Source organism: Megalopta genalis, chromosome 5, assembly GCF_051020955.1.
Source record: "Megalopta genalis isolate 19385.01 chromosome 5, iyMegGena1_principal, whole genome shotgun sequence".
Lineage (NCBI taxonomy): Eukaryota > Metazoa > Arthropoda > Insecta > Hymenoptera > Halictidae > Megalopta > Megalopta genalis.
The window spans coordinates 6,964,452-6,984,988 of NC_135017.1; the positions used below are offsets into that span (position 1 = coordinate 6,964,452).

The 20,537-nt window shown below is 37.7% G+C and overlaps 1 protein-coding gene across 4 annotated transcripts in view; it reads right to left on the reverse strand.

Moving 5' to 3' along the window:
• ckn (CRK like proto-oncogene, adaptor protein) overlaps positions 1 to 20,349 on the reverse strand; it is a 36,534-nt gene extending 16,185 nt beyond the window's left edge. The window contains exons 1-2 of one of the 4 annotated variants that reach the window (XM_033480841.2): positions 8,112 to 8,654; positions 5,624 to 6,057 (exon numbers count right to left, since the gene is read on the reverse strand). In XM_033480841.2, the coding sequence (XP_033336732.1) occupies positions 5,624 to 5,978 (355 nt within the window). In that variant the 5' untranslated portion in view covers positions 5,979 to 6,057; positions 8,112 to 8,654. Of the gene's footprint in view, positions 1 to 5,623; positions 6,058 to 8,111; positions 8,655 to 16,636; positions 17,126 to 19,731 lie in introns of those variants that run through there. The other 3 variants (XM_033480840.2, XM_033480860.2, XM_033480849.2) reach the window with 3 other exon arrangements.
• Between the last annotated feature and the right edge of the window lie 188 nt (positions 20,350 to 20,537).

A 20,537-nucleotide genomic window follows, 5' to 3' on the forward strand; every position in this document is an offset into this window, starting at 1 on the left:
GTCCAACTGCAAGGTTAGAAATTATCGGCTTATAACTTTCATTCCGAAAAATCCTCAAAGATCGCGTTATTTATTTATCATCAAGGTCGCAAATCGGTTACGATAAAAGAGGTTCGTCTACTACGTTCGTGTTGCTATAACTGTTAGTTTCGCTGGGAGCAGCGAATGGGGGCTGCTTTTGGGAGCAGTCTAGATTAGCCTCTGAGGTCACATGGTTCGAATAAAAGGGGGTTGATTACTTTGGAACGTCAATATTGAAATCAAAGACAATGTTTGGAATTTTCAATTTTACTGGAGCAAAAGCAATGCTTCTGGAAGCAGTCCAGATAGGCACCTGGGGACAAGTGGGACCAGGTAAAGGGGAGATTGTCTACTTTGGGAATTAAAAATTGAAAAGAGTGTTGGGGTTGTCAATTTTACTGGAACAAGGGCGATGGTTCTGGAAGCAGTCCAGACGGCCCTCTGGGGACACATGGATTCAGGCAACATGAGGTTGTCTACTTTGAGAAGTCAACACTGAGGTCAAAGACAGTGTTCAAATTAGCAATTTTGCTGGAGTAAGGACAATGCTTCTGGAAGCAATCTGGATCTCGCTCTAGGAACACGTGGCTTCTGATAACAAGAGATTGTTCACTTTTGGGAAATTAAAAACTGAAACAAAAAAGGCAATGCTGGGGTTTTCAATTTTGCTGTGGCAAAGACAATACTTCTGAAAGCAATTTAGATTAAATCTCTGGGTAAAAAAGTGTTCAGGCAATGGGACATTATCTACTTTGGGAATTAAAAATTGGAACAAAAGACAATGTTGAAATTTTCAATTTCAGTAGGGCCAAGAGCAATGCTTTTGGAAACAGTCTAAAATCGCCTGCTGAGGCAAATGGTTCGGATAAGGGAAGATTGTCCACTTTGGTAATTCAACATTGAAACAAAACACGTTATTGAGGTCATCGATTTTGCTGACAGAAGGGCGATGCTTCTCGAAGCAATTTAGATTACTCTCTGGGTAAAAAAGTGTTCAGGTAATGGGATGCTATCTGCATTGGGAATTAAAAACTGGAACAAAAGATAATGTTGGGATTGTCAAGTTTGTTGGAACTAGAGCAATGCTTCTGGAAGCAATCGGGATTACTTTCTGAGAAGCAAATAGCTTCAGGAAAATAGAGATTGTCTACTTTGGAAATGCAATATTGACCAATGATAATATTATTGCTCATGATCTTCATGAGGCAAAGACAATGCTGCTGAAAACACTTCAAATTGGTTCCAGGAGCAAATCATATTGCAAGAAAGGACTTCACGAGTTTACAACATTGATAGATACAATACAGTTTATTATTGTTTTTGATTTTAATAGAGCTAGCTCCTCGGAGCGATTCTGTGGCAAATGAGACAAATGGCTTCGAGAAAATAGAGACTGTTTGGTAATTCAATATTGATGAGGATCGATAATGCTATTATTATTTCTCTCGATTTTCATGAAATCACTACGGCATTCCTGAGAACAATTGAAGCCAGGGACGAATGACTTTACAAGGAACTTCGGACTTCGGTAAAAAATGAAAGTCTTCAGAAGAAAAAGGATTCCGAAGAAGAATTGAATTTTTAACAGAGGTACAAAAGCGTTTATGGTTGCTCGTGATTTTAATAGACCTAGAATGGTGCTCCTTGGAGTAATCTAGATTGCCTCCCTGGGGCAAATGAGCTCAAGGACAAAGGAACTCTCTACTGTGAGTTCTCAACACTGATAGGAGAATCGAAGATATTATTATTGCTTTTGATTTTGACATAACTAGAACAACGGCGCCTAAGATAATCTGATTGGTCCCTTGGGGCGAACGGTCTCAGAAAATAGAAATTCTTTAATGCGAGAGTTTCTAATATCTACAGGAACAGGAAACGCTATTTTTATCGCGATTTCAACGAAGCCAGATCAGCGCTCTTTAGGGTAACCCGTGGTTTTATCTATTCCAAATGCTATAATTAGGCAAGAAAATGAAAAGTGTCTCGAACAAGAAGTTGAATATAAAAATCTGGAAACACTAATTCTTATTTGAAACGGTAGAAAGGCAAAGAATCGATGTCGAGGCATCGCGATTCATTTGTTCGCATGCCCTTCGATTAAAAAATCGTATTAAAAAGATGTTAAAAAATTGTGGTATTGAAAGATCATTATACGACAGCGACGATTAAAATAAGCTCGTCTCGGTTCTAACATCAAATTTGAAATATTGTATGCAATCAGCATAAAAATGTTACAGCTACCACGTTTTTACGTATTCGGAGAAAAGATTGCCGGATTTAATATTTCAGAAAGAGCTTCGACAGCCTTAGTGGGAAAGTACGACGGTATATACGGCCTGAAATTATTACTTATCGAGATATTATTAGAACTTTCACTGGAGGCGGTGCTTCGAGTACTGGCCGTTATAGTTAATACAAGCATGCTATCGTCCCATAAACGATAGGTTTTATTAAAAATATCCCCCACCCCGTAAGTACTAGGTCATGTGGAATTTAACTGCCGTTTCCAGCGCTATCGTCGCATGTATTTCGAACAATAAAACTATTTCTATTCTTCTCTTTGTATTCCGACCTAATTCGTGTCAACGATATTCTAATATTTCTCCGTCAAACGATATCTGCGAACACTGTATAAATAAATGTTAAAACAGTTAAATATTAAATATTATTAGTTATTATTTATTATTATTATTAATATCATTATTATTAATATTATTATTATTATTAACGATTAAATATTAAAACATTAAAACATTTATTAATTAATTTACTTTTTTTGTAAATTTAATTATTTTGTACTAAAATTAATTTAGAATAAAATTGTCAATAATAATGTGAGAAAATTTCCAATCAAGTGACATTTTTGTAACAAAATCGATTTTATAATTCGTGTTTTTATGTTCAATTTTATCTTGGATCATTTTTCAATTTCGTGTTGTGTCCTCGTTGATCTGTTTGGGCTCGGTGATTTGTTCGTTTTCCTTTTGAGTTTGCATTTCAAGTTCCTGGACACCCCGTATAATAATCGGTGTTTAGAATACCATGAAAGGACTCGAATACCGCAGGTAGACGAACGACTACCTCTCGAGCAGAGATCCGTATACCTGGTCTACGACAGATACACCTGTTGGGTCAACGAGTTTACGGCAGGCGGCGTGACGACTTGTCAGACAGAAGCTCGGTCAAGTGTGTCAGAAGTTCGGCGAAGTGATTGCACGAAAATCGTCCAATTAACAGCGCCAACATGGAAAACCTCTGCGTTCCGACCCGCGTCCTTTTTAAGAAGGTTCCCGACTTCGACGGCGGAATGGAGACGGGCTGCCTTCGGTGATCCTTTTAAAACGGTACCACTGAACGCATCGATTTCAAATTTTACTGATCTATGCAAGAACAATCCAAGATTTCACGGTATTTCTTTCATGTAAAGATATTCATATCGATCGAAAGATATTTCTTAAAATTGTTATTCGAATACGAATTGCGTGAAGATCGTTGGAACGATAAGAAGTAGGTGATTTTGGTAATTTTTTAAAGAAGCGCAGCAGATGGTATCGTTCTGAAATTTTTATGACTTGTTAACGTATACTTGAAGAGTATGCAGTATTTTTTCTTCGTGTAAACATTTTAATTTACGTATCGATTAAAAAGTATTTTTAAATGTCGCTATTTCAATGTATAAATGGATTAAAAACTATCGAAAGCTAAAACCGGGTGGCTTTGGTAATTTTTGAAAGAAAAACTATGGCAGATATCGCTTTCAAATTTTGCACATCTGTCAATGCGTATTTCGAGAATGTACAGTATTATTTTCATGAAAATATTTTCATTTGTACACTACTCAAAAAGATATTTGTAAATACAGTCTTCTATTCGAGTAAAAATGATTCGACAACAATGAACTGCTGACTATTGGTAATTTTTTCAAGTAACATTCTTGGACATAAAAATTTGAAATTTTGCGGACCTATTAGCGCATATTTCCAGCATGTTCAGTAATTTTTTTGTGCAAAAATTTAATTAATTATAAATATTAATTGTTCATAAGTTTGCAGTTATAACTCGGCTAAATAAATTTTGCAAGATTTATTCCTCTTCAGACTATAATCGTTGCCCAGTATGATAAATTTTATTCGAAGAATTAGATATAAAAAAAAGTGCTGATTTCAAATTGCAAAAAGTGAAGACAACAGCGCCACAACAATTTACAAAAATGGCGCATTTTCAACGCGCAATGACCTATAATATATTCTCGTCAGCAACCTTTGCAAATAAATTCCTGCGCGTCACCATCGATTCATAAATACTCCTCCACGCCATAGTCAGATAAAAAAATTTAGTTCTTCATTGACTATGTATGTGTTCATTCATTTTTCCATGCATTCCAATCCTCCTAACATTACGTAGGCCGCACGAGAAAAGATTAAGTAACGCCCAGTTCATTGAATAATAATTTCTCTTCAAGACCAATGATTGCTACACTGGAATCATTCACAGTCCGATAGACTGCCTCCGAGGAATCAACCTAAAAGGCGAATTCAATTCGTTTCACGATTGTCTATCGCTTAATGTTTGCCATTGTAGCCTCAGTGAAAAACCGCATTAATATACGGTGACCTAAAATGTAACAGTTCGCGTCGATGATATTTTGAAACACCATGATGATGCGCGATTCAATCACGATAATATTAAATATCCAGATATATTTATATCTCTATAATTGATTCTGATATCTTCTCTGATATCTTTCTGATATCTCTGCAATTGATTTATACCTCTGCAATAAATTTTTAATTTTTGTGTTGAAAATTTTGCGTGCAAAAAATTTAGAATAACAATAAGATTCTACGAAATGCAGATTTTGTATTGAAGTTCACGAACGAATATTGTTTACACTTTTGCAATAACAATATAACTTCATAAATGCCGTTCTTGAATTTGTTCAGAATTTTCAATCCAGTGCAACATTGTTTAAAAAAAAATACAAAAACTAAATTCTTTTCGCACAAAAAAATGAGTGCAATGTTTACAAGCCTCCCTAATTTATTTGCTCAGGAATGTTTTTAAATATATAAATTCATAAAATCTACATATATATAAAAATATTACAGCATCAATATACAGTCATAAGTGTCGTCCTCGAATTTTTCCAGAATTTTCACCAAAGCGTATAAACGAAGCAACATAATCGCATGACAAATTAATGCAGAATCAATACGTACATACCAAAATAATTGTTAAATATTGAAATTCAAGTTCTAATACGTTTTCGGCTACATTAACAAAAGAATTCGTTGCGAGACAATTATTTTGTTTAACAGTGCTATTATTTATAAATACGGGATCGTAAACGATCGAGCACCGGGCAACGCGAAAGCATTATATTTCGGCAGAAATATTTTTGATAGCCCGTAGAGCGACCGACCGCGTCCTTGGAGTCCCTTCAAGGTCCTTCAAGGCCCTTCCCCAGTCCGCAGAAAGGGTAAAAAGAAAAGTCCGGCGGTTTAATGGCGAGCCGGCCAGCGATGGTAGCCGCCGTCTAATTTATTCGGCCTATATTCACCGTCGATTAGCCGGACGGCCGAGCGGAGAGCGTTACACTTACGATGCATAAGGTTCCTCCAGCTGCCATAAATCGCCTGGATGCACTTATCGAGAGGAGTAGCGGACAGCGGTGCGGCAGTCGTTTTGCGCGCGGCCAAGTTGCCCTCGGACCGGCTGCGGAACAAATTGCCGGTTCCTATCGCGAGGATCGGCCTGTCGCTGATGTCCCCGGTGTCCCTGGGACACTGTCTGCTCCTGGACATGTCGAAGATCCCGGCCGGCAGCCAGGCCTCGACCGCCGGGTCCCGAAAGCTCTTGTACGTCGAGGACAATTTCTTCGAGGACTTCTGTAGAAAGCGCTTGCCGGGCGGCAAGGGCGGGGGGCCCAGGCAGCTAGCGACGGCGGTGATCGCCATTTATGGTTCAGCTTACGCTCCTCTGGTCGTCGCGGGCTCTGCGCTCGAGCTCCGAACCCTCCGACATTCGTCCACCACCCTGTGCACCGTTCCAAAAATCTTCCATTCAGGTGTTCTTTTTAATTCACGACTCTATTCAGACACTCTTGCTCGGTTCTTCTTAGCAGATTCTTGGGCTTGTACTTTTGGGCATGTTGCTGGTGTGTGTAGACACTTAGGGGGATGTGGGCATCGTTAATATAATGTTGGGGGATGCTTTGTGTTGTTTCGTTTGAGATTTATTGTCTGGGAAGTGCGCGTGCTAGGGTAAAAGTCGGGGTTTTCAGGTTTTAGAGATTATGATTTGAAATTTGGCCTCTTAGATCAAGATAGGGGATGGAAATTATTACTAGTAAAATTTTAGGGGATGTTTTACGCTCGTTTGCTTCAAATTTGTAGTCTGGAGTGTATATATTAAGGTAAAAGTCGGGCTTATCCAGTGAATTTTCAGATTTTAGGGATTACAGGTTGATGTTGGTGCTCTTAGACCAAGATAGGGGGTGAAGATTGTTACTAGTAAAATTTTAGGGGATGTTTTACGCTCGTTTGCTTCGAATTTGTAGCCTGGAGTGTATATATTAAGGTAAAGGTCGGGCTTATCCAGTGAATTTTCAGTTTTTAGAGATTATAGGTTGATGATGGTGCTCTTAAACTAAGATAGGGGATGTAAATTGTTAGTAGTAAACTTTTAGGGGATGTCCAGTGAATTTTCAAGTTTTGGAGGTTATGATTTGAAATTTGGTCTCTTAGATCAAGATAGGGGATGGAAATTGTTACTAGCAAAATTTTAGGGGATGTTTTACGTTCGTTTGCTTCAAATTTGTAGCCTGGAGTGTATATACTAAGGTAAAAGTCGGGGTTGTCTAGCGAATTTTCAGTTTTTAGAGATGATGGTTCTAAGTTGATACTCAAGAGGCCAAGATAAGGGATGGATATTGTTAGTAGCAAAATATTAGGTCATGTTTAAGTTGTTTCGTTTGAGATTTATAGTCAAAAATTGCATATGCAATGGCAAGAATAGAGGATGTCTAATGAATGTTGCATTTTTGTAAATTTCAGTTTAAAATTCCGACTCTTAGACCAGGATAGAAGATGTCTATCAATATCTAACTAATCTGGAATCTTTGGAGTTCTTAATCTGTGATGCATACCCCAAAAACTCTTAGCTATTGGAGTTCTAGGATCTTTATTCTGAGATACATATCCCAAGACCAAACAAGGAATGTGAACAGAGAGCTGAACATGAATTGTTGGTCCTATATCAGGTTGAGTTCGAAAATTCTGTATTTTTATCTGAAATTGATGTACAAAGTTCAAAGTGCCTATACTGAAATTCATATTCTAAATTAAAGCTTGATAAAAAAATGTCTGAAAACTACAAAATTTAAGGCCACATTCCAAGATAAAGTTTTCAAAAAAAAAAAAATTCTAGAATCTAGTTTTGAGGATCGTACCCTAAGACTTTAACAGATCTTTGAACCTAGACCGTAGGATCAAGCTAGCCGATGTTTAACTCAACTGCAATTAGGGGGTTCTTAACTTGAAATTTATATCATATATAAATAGTAAAAGGGGAGGCTAAAATCGTGAAATGTTTCGCGATTGCAGTCCCTAATATCAAACTAGCTTCTGCCTAGCCAAGATATGTACAATGATTAGTGTTCCTAGACTGAGGTTCATTCCTACAAGTAAAGGTAGAATATTTTTACAATTGCCAAGACAAAATAGCTATTTTTATAATTTACAGCCTATGTCCAAGCTAGGTGGTCTAATTTAAAAAAAAAAAAAACAAATTTTAGCGTCCTCAACCTAGAATTCTCGTACCCTAAAACAAAGATACAAGATGTCTACAAGCGTCCTACCAATGTGAAGCGTCTAAAATACACAATTTTTCAAGTCCACGCCCAAAAGTCAATCACACGATGTGTCTAAAAATCGTCCAATTCTTAATCCTTAATACAAAATTCTTAGATCTCCATACTCCGTGAAATCCGTAGAATCACGACAGAGGATATCTCTACCAAAGTTCAATATTCCCCATGAAACCCCAAAGAACCGAGCAAGAATTCCACTCCTGTAACCAATTCAGCCTACCGGTGCACGACGATTCTTCCCGAACGACTCGAATCTGAGGAGTCCTTCAACCCTGAATCCCACAGAATATCTCTGGAAGTTGGAGTCGGTTTTCGAGACCTCGATCCACTGTCGCGGTAACACGCCACAGTTCTCCAGCACTCGCGCGTAAACCACGATCCTCCCGTCGAATAATCACTGAACGAATAATCCAGCGTGTCCCGTGGATCGTCTAAGGGCACCTCGCGGGACCACGCCGAGGACGGAAATCTCGGGAGATCGGGTCCGAGGTGAACGATACGCGAGACTGTCAAAAAGGCTCGCGTTGTCGGGTACAGGTTCGGGTTGGCGACAGCGTCGGGGACTCGGGTGTTCTGGCGAATGCAAAGAGGCGAGGTCGAAGGTGGGTGGACGAGTTTCCGGAGAACGGCGTAGGTCGCCCCCGGTAATGCTTCCATGCGTAGGTATCCGAAAGCGCGACACGTGAAACAACTTTCCACGTGGAAATATTAAAAGGTATTGCCCACAGAAATAGATCCACGAGCGCGGCGCTGGATTTCTGGGGACCTGGCACCGCCGCGGGGTCAGTCCACCTCGGACAATCCTTTCACGGCCCATTAACCCCGCAATGCTACCCTGTCCCGTCACGTAACACACCCGGCCACTTTCGACGAATTCCGCGAAAATTGACTAAAACGCACGCAAGAACATTTTTGTCCCATCGGTCTGAAACACAAACGTTATATAAAAACCGAGTCCTGTTTCCCGTTAAAAGGCTTCTATCATTTGCAAGTATCGATTGTATGCACGCCGCAAACCACGGTTGTCCGAAACGATTCGTGACGGGGCTGCTGCGCGAACTCGCAGGAAGCCTATGTTATTCGAACTTTAAATTGTACTGTAAATTCTCCCTGATGGACGCTCAAATTGTACACAAAAATGAACAGTTTTGTTCACATTTCATTAAAAATATTGAATCAAATTGTCCACTTTTGTGCACGATCTTAGCGTCAATTGGGGAGAATTTACTGTATTAACAAAGGAACAGAAAGAACCAATGCAAATAAGTAAATGGTACTGTCAGAAGTTTCTCAAGATGACTGTTTATTAGAGACGTTTAGACACATCTTGCAGCAATTGCCAAATTAAAATAAATACGGTAGAACCTCGATTTTATCCGAGCTAAGCGGAGTGACACGATTGTTCACATTTAATTAAAAATACTGAATTTAATTGTCCACTTTTGTGCACAATCTGAGCGTCAATTGTTCCTCAACTTCTAAACAGAAATGGACAATTCGGGAAGAGGAGATACAAAAAACGAGCCGCAAGGCTCGAGTAATCGTATCTTGGACCAAATTGTCCACTTTTGTTTACAAACTGAGGGACAATTGGTGAAATTTACTATAACTGGGTGGGAATAGAACCATGCAAACGAACCATTATCATCAGAACTTGAGAAGGTAGCGTTGTAGGTGTAACAAGTGAATCTCTATTATCCGAATATTATTATTTACATACATCATTATTATTTATTATTATTTATATATATATATTATTATTTATTGTATCCAAACTTAGAAACATAATAGAACGGAGATAGCAGAGTTGAGACTTTATTATCGTAATTGGCCCATCCCCTAGATTCTACATATATCGTCGCTGTAAACCGATTCAAATTATTAAAGAAAGATAAGTCATTTCGATCCTGTTTCTTCTCGCGTTTTGCACAGCGAAATTCGCAGTCCAGCGGATCACTATGCAAATTTCTGTTTTCGCGTTCCATAAAAGACTACAATGTGGCTTAATAGTACCTAACGAATGAACCTCCGTTATCCAGACAAGATTCTGCTATGCTATTGTCAACTAATTATAATTATTAAAGTAAGTTTTAAAATCTCTTCAGAGTGCAAATTTTAACGACACGTTTTTATAAAATGCTACGTCTACTAACTTTTATAACGATTAATAATGGGGCGTGATAGTTGTCGCCCGGTGCGATAATATTATCGGTAACAATAGCCGGTTTTCTATGAAAACAAAACAATATGGACGGTGATACGGAGCAGTGAGTCATTAGGAAAATTGTCGGATCGGTTTGCCAATGGGTGTTCGTCTTGGCCAGTGACCTTGGACGGCCTCGAACCTCGAAAGTCATTGTACTAAGTCTTAATTCATTCAATTACGGGGCATGCAAAGAGATATATTATTCCAGTTGAGTAAAAACTGGATCTTGTTGATGACTGTCTCTCCCGGCGGCCTTGAAATGTTCCTTGACCCTTCAATCTGCAACCGGAACAATGTCATTTGCCGGATGTTCCCAGCAATGCTTTTTTCCCTTTTCTTTCTTTTCACTCCCTCCTCTCTCTCTCTTTCTCTCTCTTTCTCTCTCTCTCTCTCTCTCTCTCTCTCTCTCTCTCTCTCTCTCTCTTTGTCTCTGTCTGTCTGTCTGTACTGTGACGCAGATCTCGTCCTTTGTCAGTGAAAGTGGAAGAATTATCACAGGTGATCCACGCGCAAAATGCCATGAACCTGGTAAACCCGCACTTTTATGGGACAGGAATTCGCATGGTCACTTTCTTTGAATGGCTTCTTCCCGTCTTTTTCACGACCGCGTGATTAAGTCATTAACCCTGCTGTTCTCCCTGGGTCTACATTATGACCCGAAGTGAGATTTACGTTTCCAAGGATCCCGCGTTTCTACATATTTCGTTCATTTATAGAGGACGAGCCGTGTAACTTGCACTCGCCGAATAACATTTGAATTATACAACCAATTGAAAAGTGTTGAATGCAATCGTTGTAGTATTTTAAGGGATGAAGGTGACGTCGCATTCACCTTTTTTTACACATAGTGTAGTTTCCGAAATTTCGAGAGCAACTTCGCCTTCTTTATATGGGAAGAATATTAAACTTCATTAAATTTTAAGTAGAAAAGTCTATAATATTTATGTACTTAACAATTTTTATATTTACTGAATAAATATGATATTTCTTACATTTAGAATACAATGTTGAACGAATAAATCCAGAAATCCAAATAAAGTGACAACCTTTGTTCGTCGTGTCATTATGACCCAGCGGAAACGAATGCGAGGCATGAAAGAACCAACCACTGAACCTTTGGTTTTATTATATTATAAATTATATTATATTATTTATATTATAATATTATATTATATTATTATATTTAAAATTTAATTATAATGAATTTCTACAATAAATTTATATTATATCAGATTTTAATAGAAGTTTAAAAAGAAATTTTTAAATATAATCTCGATTTTTAATAGATACTTTGGTAGCAAAAAAGAGGTAATTGCTTTTAAATTGAACAATGCGCTGAGGATGGAGCAACGGCTTCATTGAACATTTTGAATGTTCAACTGGCTGAAGACAATACTATTATGTAATCATACTAAAATGTTCAGCATAAACAAATTCTTTGTTCGGTAGTTTATAAATATATTTATTTTGCTTTTTATTTTGCATGGTTATATACGGTGTTTCTGGAATTGAAATATATTTAAAATTTTTATCGCGCAACGGCTTGATAAAAAATTTGAATCTTTTTACTGCATTAAGACAGCGCTATTACTGTCATTATACGAAAAGCGACAGCTTGAACAAATTTTTTGTTCACAAGTTATAAGCATATTTATCCGAAACTCTTTCGTTTCGTTGCGCAACTGCCTAAGATAAACGGTCCTCCGCAAAAACACTTATAGTATACGAAAGTTTTTATGTCAATACTTCGTATTATTGTCTTGATACAGTAAACAAAAAAAATTTCTGTCGAATCGCTACGTTATAAAAAACGTCGAGGTTTCAAGAACACAAATTCGTATTTTCGTAACAAACGGCAACGATGCTTTGGGGCCGAACGATCGGCCGTGAATTTTGAAAGAATCTATCGCTCCGTTATAAAACAGTATAAGAGGAGCTTTATGTACATACCGGAAGCGGCAGCACGTTTCGTGTGAATAACGAAAGAAACGGCATATATTCGACGCACGCCTGATTCTTTATCGCCCTTACATAAGCACTGTCTAAAGTACGGCAAGGTCTCGGTTAACGCTCGCTGTACGATCATAGAATTTCAAGTGTTAAACGAAACAGAGTTCAACACGGCCGTTTTAACGCCGACGGTGAACACGTGGCAGGTGAAAGGAAAATTTCAAAACAGAATAATACCGCCTTTTCACTCGACGACATTGTCCGTTGTATGGCTTTCCAATTTTCTACACTATTTTTCGGGGCATTCAACATCTGCGAGTTTCGCAGACTGCCAATAGGATGGAATATCCAATTGGTTTATCCAGGTTTTTATCCAGTTTCATAATACCAGTTTTATTTTAATTAAATTTTCCATTGAATTTTCCAAAGTGTATGGATTCACATTAATTTAATTTGTTGAAACTGATCGCAAATAATCCGAATCTTTAAATATCGTAATCGATCAAATGATATCGAATAACGTTAATATTTTTATTACTACTTCCCCCCTCATGATTTTCTCTTGGTTGCATCGATGCCGGTCAAGCGGACAGAAAATTTTAGTTATCTGATCCGGAGACACTTGGATATCCCAAGTGTTACACAATATTAAAACCGAAGAAAAAATCCAAGGACGAACTCTGATCATGAGCAAATATTGCTGGAATATTTTAAGCTAATTTACCTTACGGTTATCTTGAAGAAAAAATCTTCTTCTTGTTGAAGGCATAAAAAGAATTTTATTTAATGAAAATGATCGAAACAAAATTACAAATCGGAATTCATTGATCTTAAAACAATAAATACTGATGATTTAAGAATTCGAAATAATTTTTAAAAGAAAAGCGAAGCACGAAAAGAATGTTCATCTTTGAAAAAAATTTGCAAGTCCCACTTAATTGTCAGCGCAATTAAAGTCGTCCGAAAAGAATAGTCCAATATCGTTTCCAGCACCCCTCAAAATAGGGGGTGGTTCGTAGAAGGAATTTTAAGGCCAGGAATTAAAGGGTCATTAAAAGACGGTCGACTTCGAAAAATTCGGAAATTGGAATTTCGTGGTTACCGAAGATTCCTTCGTGAATTCGTGTCATTTAAGGGGGGGGGGGCATTTCACCCCCTGTTCTCGCATCATTAAGTGCTTCATCAGCAGCGTGAGAATGAGACGCATACCAAAGGGAAGAAGCCATAGTACCCTCCGATGGCATGACACCGGATGTACCTGTGATGGAAAAAATTTCTGCAGACTTAGGATCAAACGTAATCATATTCCGCAATTCTTGTTGACCCCCGACAACTTACCGAAAATCAATTAACGTTTTCAATTAAAAATCCTAAGCATCGTGAATGCAAATTTAATTTTGCTTCTTACGGAATTGCCACGAGAATCTGTGTTTGCATAAATCATTTCCGAATCGTTTAATATCGAACATAGAAATAAATTGTTCGTTCCTTTTAATTAAATTGAAATAAAACGCGATTGCATTTCGATTACGCACCGATTCGGATAATAAAAAAAGAATCCCTCGATCCCTCTTCTGTGAATCGCATTTAAAACAAACCGTCACCGAATGGAATTTTGAAACGTATCCTGTTACCTTGAAATCCAATTTAAATCATTAATGGCATTAATCAAAATCGCAACGAAAATTTTCTGCAGCGAATAATGTTATACAAACGTTTATTCGCATACAAATTTCGTCGACGTCGTCGCGTGAATAATTTCGATATTTAAAATTGATTTTAATACGCTAGGATCGCGATGCATGCATAAACTCGAAAACCGATTAAAGTCTAATTACATGTTATGTACCTTTGATTGAAAACCTCTCGGACAAAAATTCGTCGCACGACTGTAATCGTTAGTTTATACGGCTGAAAATAGTGAAAATGTTTAAAGCATCGAAAAAACTGAAAGTTGTTATGTTCTCGAAACAATTACAATTATGTATCATGGAGAGAGATGTATTACCGTTTCGTGTCCGTTGCAAAAAAGAAAACAGCACGCAATTGGAGGAGAGAAAGAGTCACTAACAAGGAGTCACATGAAAATAGACGTCCATAAATCGCTCAACGCTGTTGGTTACCAGTTTTTTCTTTTTGTCTTGTTTTGCTCCTAAGTGTGACCAGGAAATGAATGTGACACTCTCTGGTCGTGCCGGACCACCCTGTATATCCGTCAGCAAGGGTGTTCCCATTTAAATGGTCCGCCCTTGTGTAAACAAACGCAGCAGAGGTGAAACGAGCCACCGTACACCGCTAGTATATAAGTAGGTTAGGAGAAAAAATAAATCTTCTTTATCCGGAAGCATTTGAAGCATACAATTTTTCACGTTTCATTGGACTAACGTACACATCTGCATATTTATAATGTCAACACGCACGCATAACATGTGATGCGTGTCCATTAGGAGGATCTGTTGCCCCCCCCCCCAAAAAAAATAGCAAGTAATGGCTATTTCGAGGGTTGCACGGGTCTAACTTAGAAATGATCGATTTCTTAGAAATACGCGAGAAATTATCGTACTGTAACAGAAATATGTTCCCAAGGTCAACGTTCTACACATTTTTTCCTGAAAAGAAAACTGTAAGAGAGAACTGAAAAAAGAAAAAGTTGAATCAGATAATGAATTAAATGTAATCGGAATTTAATATCAGAGAATTTAATATTGCAATTTAATTTTAGAGACTGAACCTGAAAGAAATGTTTTAGATTGTTTTAAACGTTCGAGAAACCTAATTCGTCAGATTTACGTTACATGAGTCCGAGAAACAAAGGAAATATTATATTGTTGCTATAACCACAAATTATAATTTCTCATATATTCACACATCAGTATGATCATGGATTGGTCAGATAATTTTCGTTAATTAAATATGCTGTAATGTATGCTTACTGAATATCATTTTACACGGTTATCACCGACATATGTGAATATTTATTAATTAATCCAGCTTATTCAAATACATGTATCCAGCAAATATTGATTAAATTAGACACTCTCTGAAACTAATTGAACGTTGAAATATAAGAGGTTTTATATTGCAATTCGAATATTTAAACGAATAAATATCGTGAATAAATAAACAAATTAAAAATTGATGGCAAATAGTTTAATAGAGCTTAGTACAACAATGTGATGCCACTTGAAATGCAAGAAAACTTGATAACAAGAACATGTATTCATTGACAAATACAAAGAATTACTGTCTTAAATAATTTATGGAGATCTTCATTTATGAAGATAGCTCAGCGTAAATTACTGAGATTTCCTTATCTCACAAGTAAAAGATAAATACAAACATACTATTATCAGTTCTGTAAAAGTATCAATGATCTTCAGATTTAAAATAATAGTGTACTCTTCCACATTTCATACATATTAGAATGTGTGTCTGAGACTAATAATTTTAATTTAACATGGAATTTGCATATTTTTATAAAAATATACATTGTTTAACTGAAATCAGATAGATTAATTTTGAATAAAATTCAGTATGTTTTAATATTGATGCACTACCTTGACTTCTTTCACTGAATATTTCTGAAGGGAGGACTGAATGTTACATAATACTATCTCTTTTAAATATCCTTGGATCTACACCTTATAAAAATAAAATGTAGCTGTTTGATCTAAGCAAACATAAGACGAAGGAATTCAATATAAAAGAGGAACAAAATAAAAAGAGAATATATTTTGTAGAATATTCTTTAAGGATGTACTTTGCACGCTTACTATAATAAAGTTATTGTATCAAGTTAAATTTATGTATATGATGTGCCTTTTTGGACAGACCATGTTTTTCCTTGCACATTCTTCAGTAATATAAAAGGTACACGAATAATGATCACATTTTTGATCATTTATAAGAAACTGAGATAAGGAGCATTACTCTTCAATCCATAGTACTGCGATAACATTTCTAAGTAGCTGCAAACTGATCGGTCATAATTCGAATACACAGCGAGTCAAATAAATCAACGTTTAATTAACAACTGATATACATCACCGATGATTTCACTCGCAGTAAGAGAGACAAAAACTACAGAGCAGCACCAGATACAAGGACTGTACGCCAATTAATCTGTGCTCGATGGAGTGCCTAACAAAGAAACGACAAGACTATCTTTACGAATAGTTTTCACACAATCTGTCTTCTCATGACAACTGGATAAAAAAATAAAACATACTGACATGTAACACTTATAAACTGACGCAACACAACCAACCAAATATAAAATGAATGAGTCTTCAGTAAAAAAAGAAAAAATATCGACTTCGCAATACGTCAAAAACAGGTTACACCATAAAACGAGATGCAAGAAATCTTAATCGAAAAAAGATTCGCACAAAGCACGCATCCTGCTCCGAAACTTCAGTCACGTCCTCGAGCTGTTCAAAACATTTGTCGAAACGTCGTGAAACGCACACGGAAGAATGAACGATTCGACAATCCGCAGTGGTTCATCGATACAACGAACTGTCGACGTAAAAGGAAAAGAAGAAGAGAGAGAAAAAAAACGGAAGAAATGAAAAGAGCATTCAGCTTACCGCTAATGCGCCTCATGGCGGCTCACTATACGGCTCGTATCCAAAAACTGTCGGGCTGGTCGATCCAGCGGGGTATGCAAGTCTTCCTGTTCACTATAAACACCATGCCACATGTACGAACACCGATCATCACCTACGCCGTGCACACATCGATTCGGGAACGCGAGATTCCCGCGCCATTGTACACCGACGGCGAAAACTTTTCTCTCGTACGAGGAAGATAACCTGGCCTCACGGTGCACACCGTCTCTTCCCAAGCTACGTTAACAAGAACAACCGGACAGTCCGTTGAAGCAAAGGCAACATAATGCGAGCAGGCGAATCGCGGAGCTTCTCTCGTTTACGGGAAAACACGAATAAGTACGCCGGGGACACACGGTCTGCGACGTTGGACGTGCCTCGTACGCGATCGGGAAACAACGACCGAGACCGTAGTAGAAAACCACTTCGTCGCGACTTCTCACGTAGCACTGTCGTGCTGTAGTATCGAATGCCACCGTTAGAGCGCCCAACCGATCGGTAACGATAAATCTCCACCTTGTATGGATTTATAGTGGGTCAAAAAAAAGCGTTTCTACACCCAGTTTTTTCGTGATGATCTCCTTTCGTAAAACAGAGCGATCGAAATTCGTATAAACGTGCTTGATAGTCTATATTTTCGACAGGTCTCAAGTACATTAACATTTATGTACACAGTTGCTCACAGAATTGAACGCACACAAAAATTAAACTAATTTCATATTTTTGTTGAACATAAACCAACAATTCGTTTCGTTGAAAAAATATTGTGTACTAATTCTGAGAGCAATCGAACCAAGTAAACTATTAAAATAGAGGATGATCTTCGGAAATTTTTTATAACGTAATATGTATATACTCTTTGATACATAAATTTGTATTATATTATTATTAAAAGTTTTCGGAGCGACGCATTATTACTCTTTTTGTATTTTTCTAAAAAGGATTTAGATTCATATGACGCGTAGTTCCATTATGAAAAGAAATTCCGTTTTATTTTTTGTTCTGGATCGAAGGAAAAAATGCTAGACTGCACGCAGCAGGTTCCTGGAGAACACGATTTATTATTTCGGTAAACGTCGATAAAATGTAACGAAGAAAATGCTATATACTTGTAATTCAAAGAATATATATGGTAGGTAACGGAAAGTTTCATCGATGTTTTACGCTATAAAAAAATTGCCGAAGATCATTCTTATTCGAACAGTTCATATTTCTACACCGCTGGATAGCAATTGAACTTTTCATTCCGTTAACGTATTTTTGGAAATAGATCTTAAAATCAACAGTGTAAAATTATTCAAATCTATTACATTGTTATTGTTTATTTTAGAAGGGATTGCTTCTACCACGACACACAGATAACAAGAGAACGGTAGCAACGAAACAAAGATTTATTTAAAGTAATTGCAAAATACAAACAATCCGTTCGTTGTTTTGAATCAGCAATATTTCAATTGCATTTCTTAATAAACACGGGAATCTAATTACAACTTATATTAAAAACGATTCCTGATGTCATTAGGCATACACGCGTCACGTACGCACACGTTGCACCGTTGAACAGTTAAAGTCAGATGGTGTATTTAAAAGAGATATGGAAAGTAAATGTACAAAGAGATTAGATAAGAATTCTTCCCAAAAATATCAAAGGACAAAATCGTGTTTCTTTCCCACGTTGAGACCTAGCAAATACCTGCCTTTTTACAAATTCGTTTTGAAATATGAGAAATGTTTTTCTCAGTGGCCAAAGTCATGTATCGAAGTAATATTTACTTCGGATAAAATAAAAGCAGTCGCTTTTTAATGTGTTACATTAGCTAATGTAATTATTACTAATTGCTAATACAATTAGCTACACGCAATTCGATTTGGAATATTAAAAGCCGGCGAAATTACAGAAAGAACATTTGAATGATAGCACGTGGCCTCCATCGGCTTATCTGAACTAATTTTACGAAGTTTGATGAGCAGTTGCAGCCGTGTATTCCCATTCTAGATATACGGCAGCAAGAAGTAAAGCAAACGACCTAATTAATGTAACCGTGAAGGAACTAGGTAACCTAATTGCTACTTACTGCGAAGGATCTAATTGGTGGACATGCTAAGAATATTTTGCAAGAGGCGAATACTCTCGAGAAGCTTCGTTTCCGATTTAATGTTCTTTTTCATTTCTAAATTAATATCTTTCAATTCAATCAGATAAGTAAATTCTTAGTACGTAATTTCGGCAATAATTAACCCTTATTTCCCATTTAAATTTATAATGATCGAGAGCGAGAACAATACGAGAATTGAAACGAGATCGAAATCGAGAATGAGAAGAACGATAGCGAGAACGAGACCAAAAGAAGCGCGGCAAATTCAAATATATTTGTTGGTCCGTCTCAGAATTACGTACATTCTACGTAATCGTTCTACACAAAATACAAACAAAATTAATAATTCGTATTGATATTAATTCCCATGAATCAGAATTAACAAAAGTTGAACAAATTACGCACTTCAAGACGATGCTACAAGATGTATATGTCACTCTGCCATCTATGTACATACTAAGGCATGAACAACGGCGCAAAATCGATTATAACCCTTAAATTCAAATCCTGTTTGTTTTTGCAATTTATGAGGATCAAGTGATACATTCCTGCCCCGTTCGAGCAAAATTTCTTTCTCGACACTCTCCGCATTATCCCCGCAACAGCACCATAAATACTGCCACGTGCTCCCTAACAGGCGTCCGTTGTGCGGGATCAAGAAGTTAATGAGCGATCGTCGTAAACTATTGTAAATATCATTCGAGTAGAGTACGACGAGGCTCACAATAAGCACTGTTCGAACGTACACGTAGGGTGACGTTATAGAGGGTCACCATAGCAACAGACTGTAGGCTTTTCCAATTTCTCCCTCTTTCCAGCAGCGTATTAGCCCCTCGCAGTGTTCAGAACCCCCTCCAGTATCCGTCATTTTCGTTTCTTCCTCTTCTTTTTCCTTTCTCCCTCTCCCCCCACCACTCCTGTTCACCGATGCAATCCATTCTATGGATCTTTCATGGTCGCTCAACAATGTTCACTCACCGCTGTGCAAGCTGATTTCCGCTGAAAGACTCTCGGCGGTGCCGCCGCTCGTTCGAATACGTCATTCACAGGGTGGAATCATGCTCGTGTCGAGGCCAGGCGCGTGCAATCCATGGTTGCACTCGGTGTAGTTTTCCTCTTCATTTACTTTCACGTCTAAGGCCCGACTCGCACTACCGTGACGAGCACCGCTGTGATACCGTTGTCACGCGAAACCGGCCCTTAACGACCGTGGATCCGCCGCTTTCGAGGGTACCACTCGATGGCGATTCGAGCAATAAACATTATTTACGGCCGACTAGTTTCTCTCCTAGCAAGAAACGCGAAAGAGAAGAAAAAGAAGAAGTACGGGGAGAAGTCTCGCCTACGCCGATCTATAGGATCTACTGCGAAAGGCGTAAGCTCTTGAGAAGGGTGATTCCTGTGATCCTTTGACGTTAACATTTTCCTTAGCGAAAATCGTCTTCGCGGGTTTGTTTACGAGTTATTAAGGAAAAACACGAACCAATCAGAGAGCGAGTACGACCTACAAATTCTGGCGCGATGGCGGGCTATGCCTAGCACAGTGTCGTTGGCTGTACTCGCCCTCATTTTTAGCTACGCAGTCAATATTCATTTTATAAATCACAATTCGTCTCTAAAATCGTCCATCATAGTCAAACGTGGAATAGACTGCACGAAACGCTAGGCATACGTGAAGCGCATATGTATTTCGAATATGAACCTACTTTTTTAAATAAAACACTTGAAATATACTTGTATGTCGTAATAGTTGTCCACTTCACTTCTATAATGAAAATCAGAAG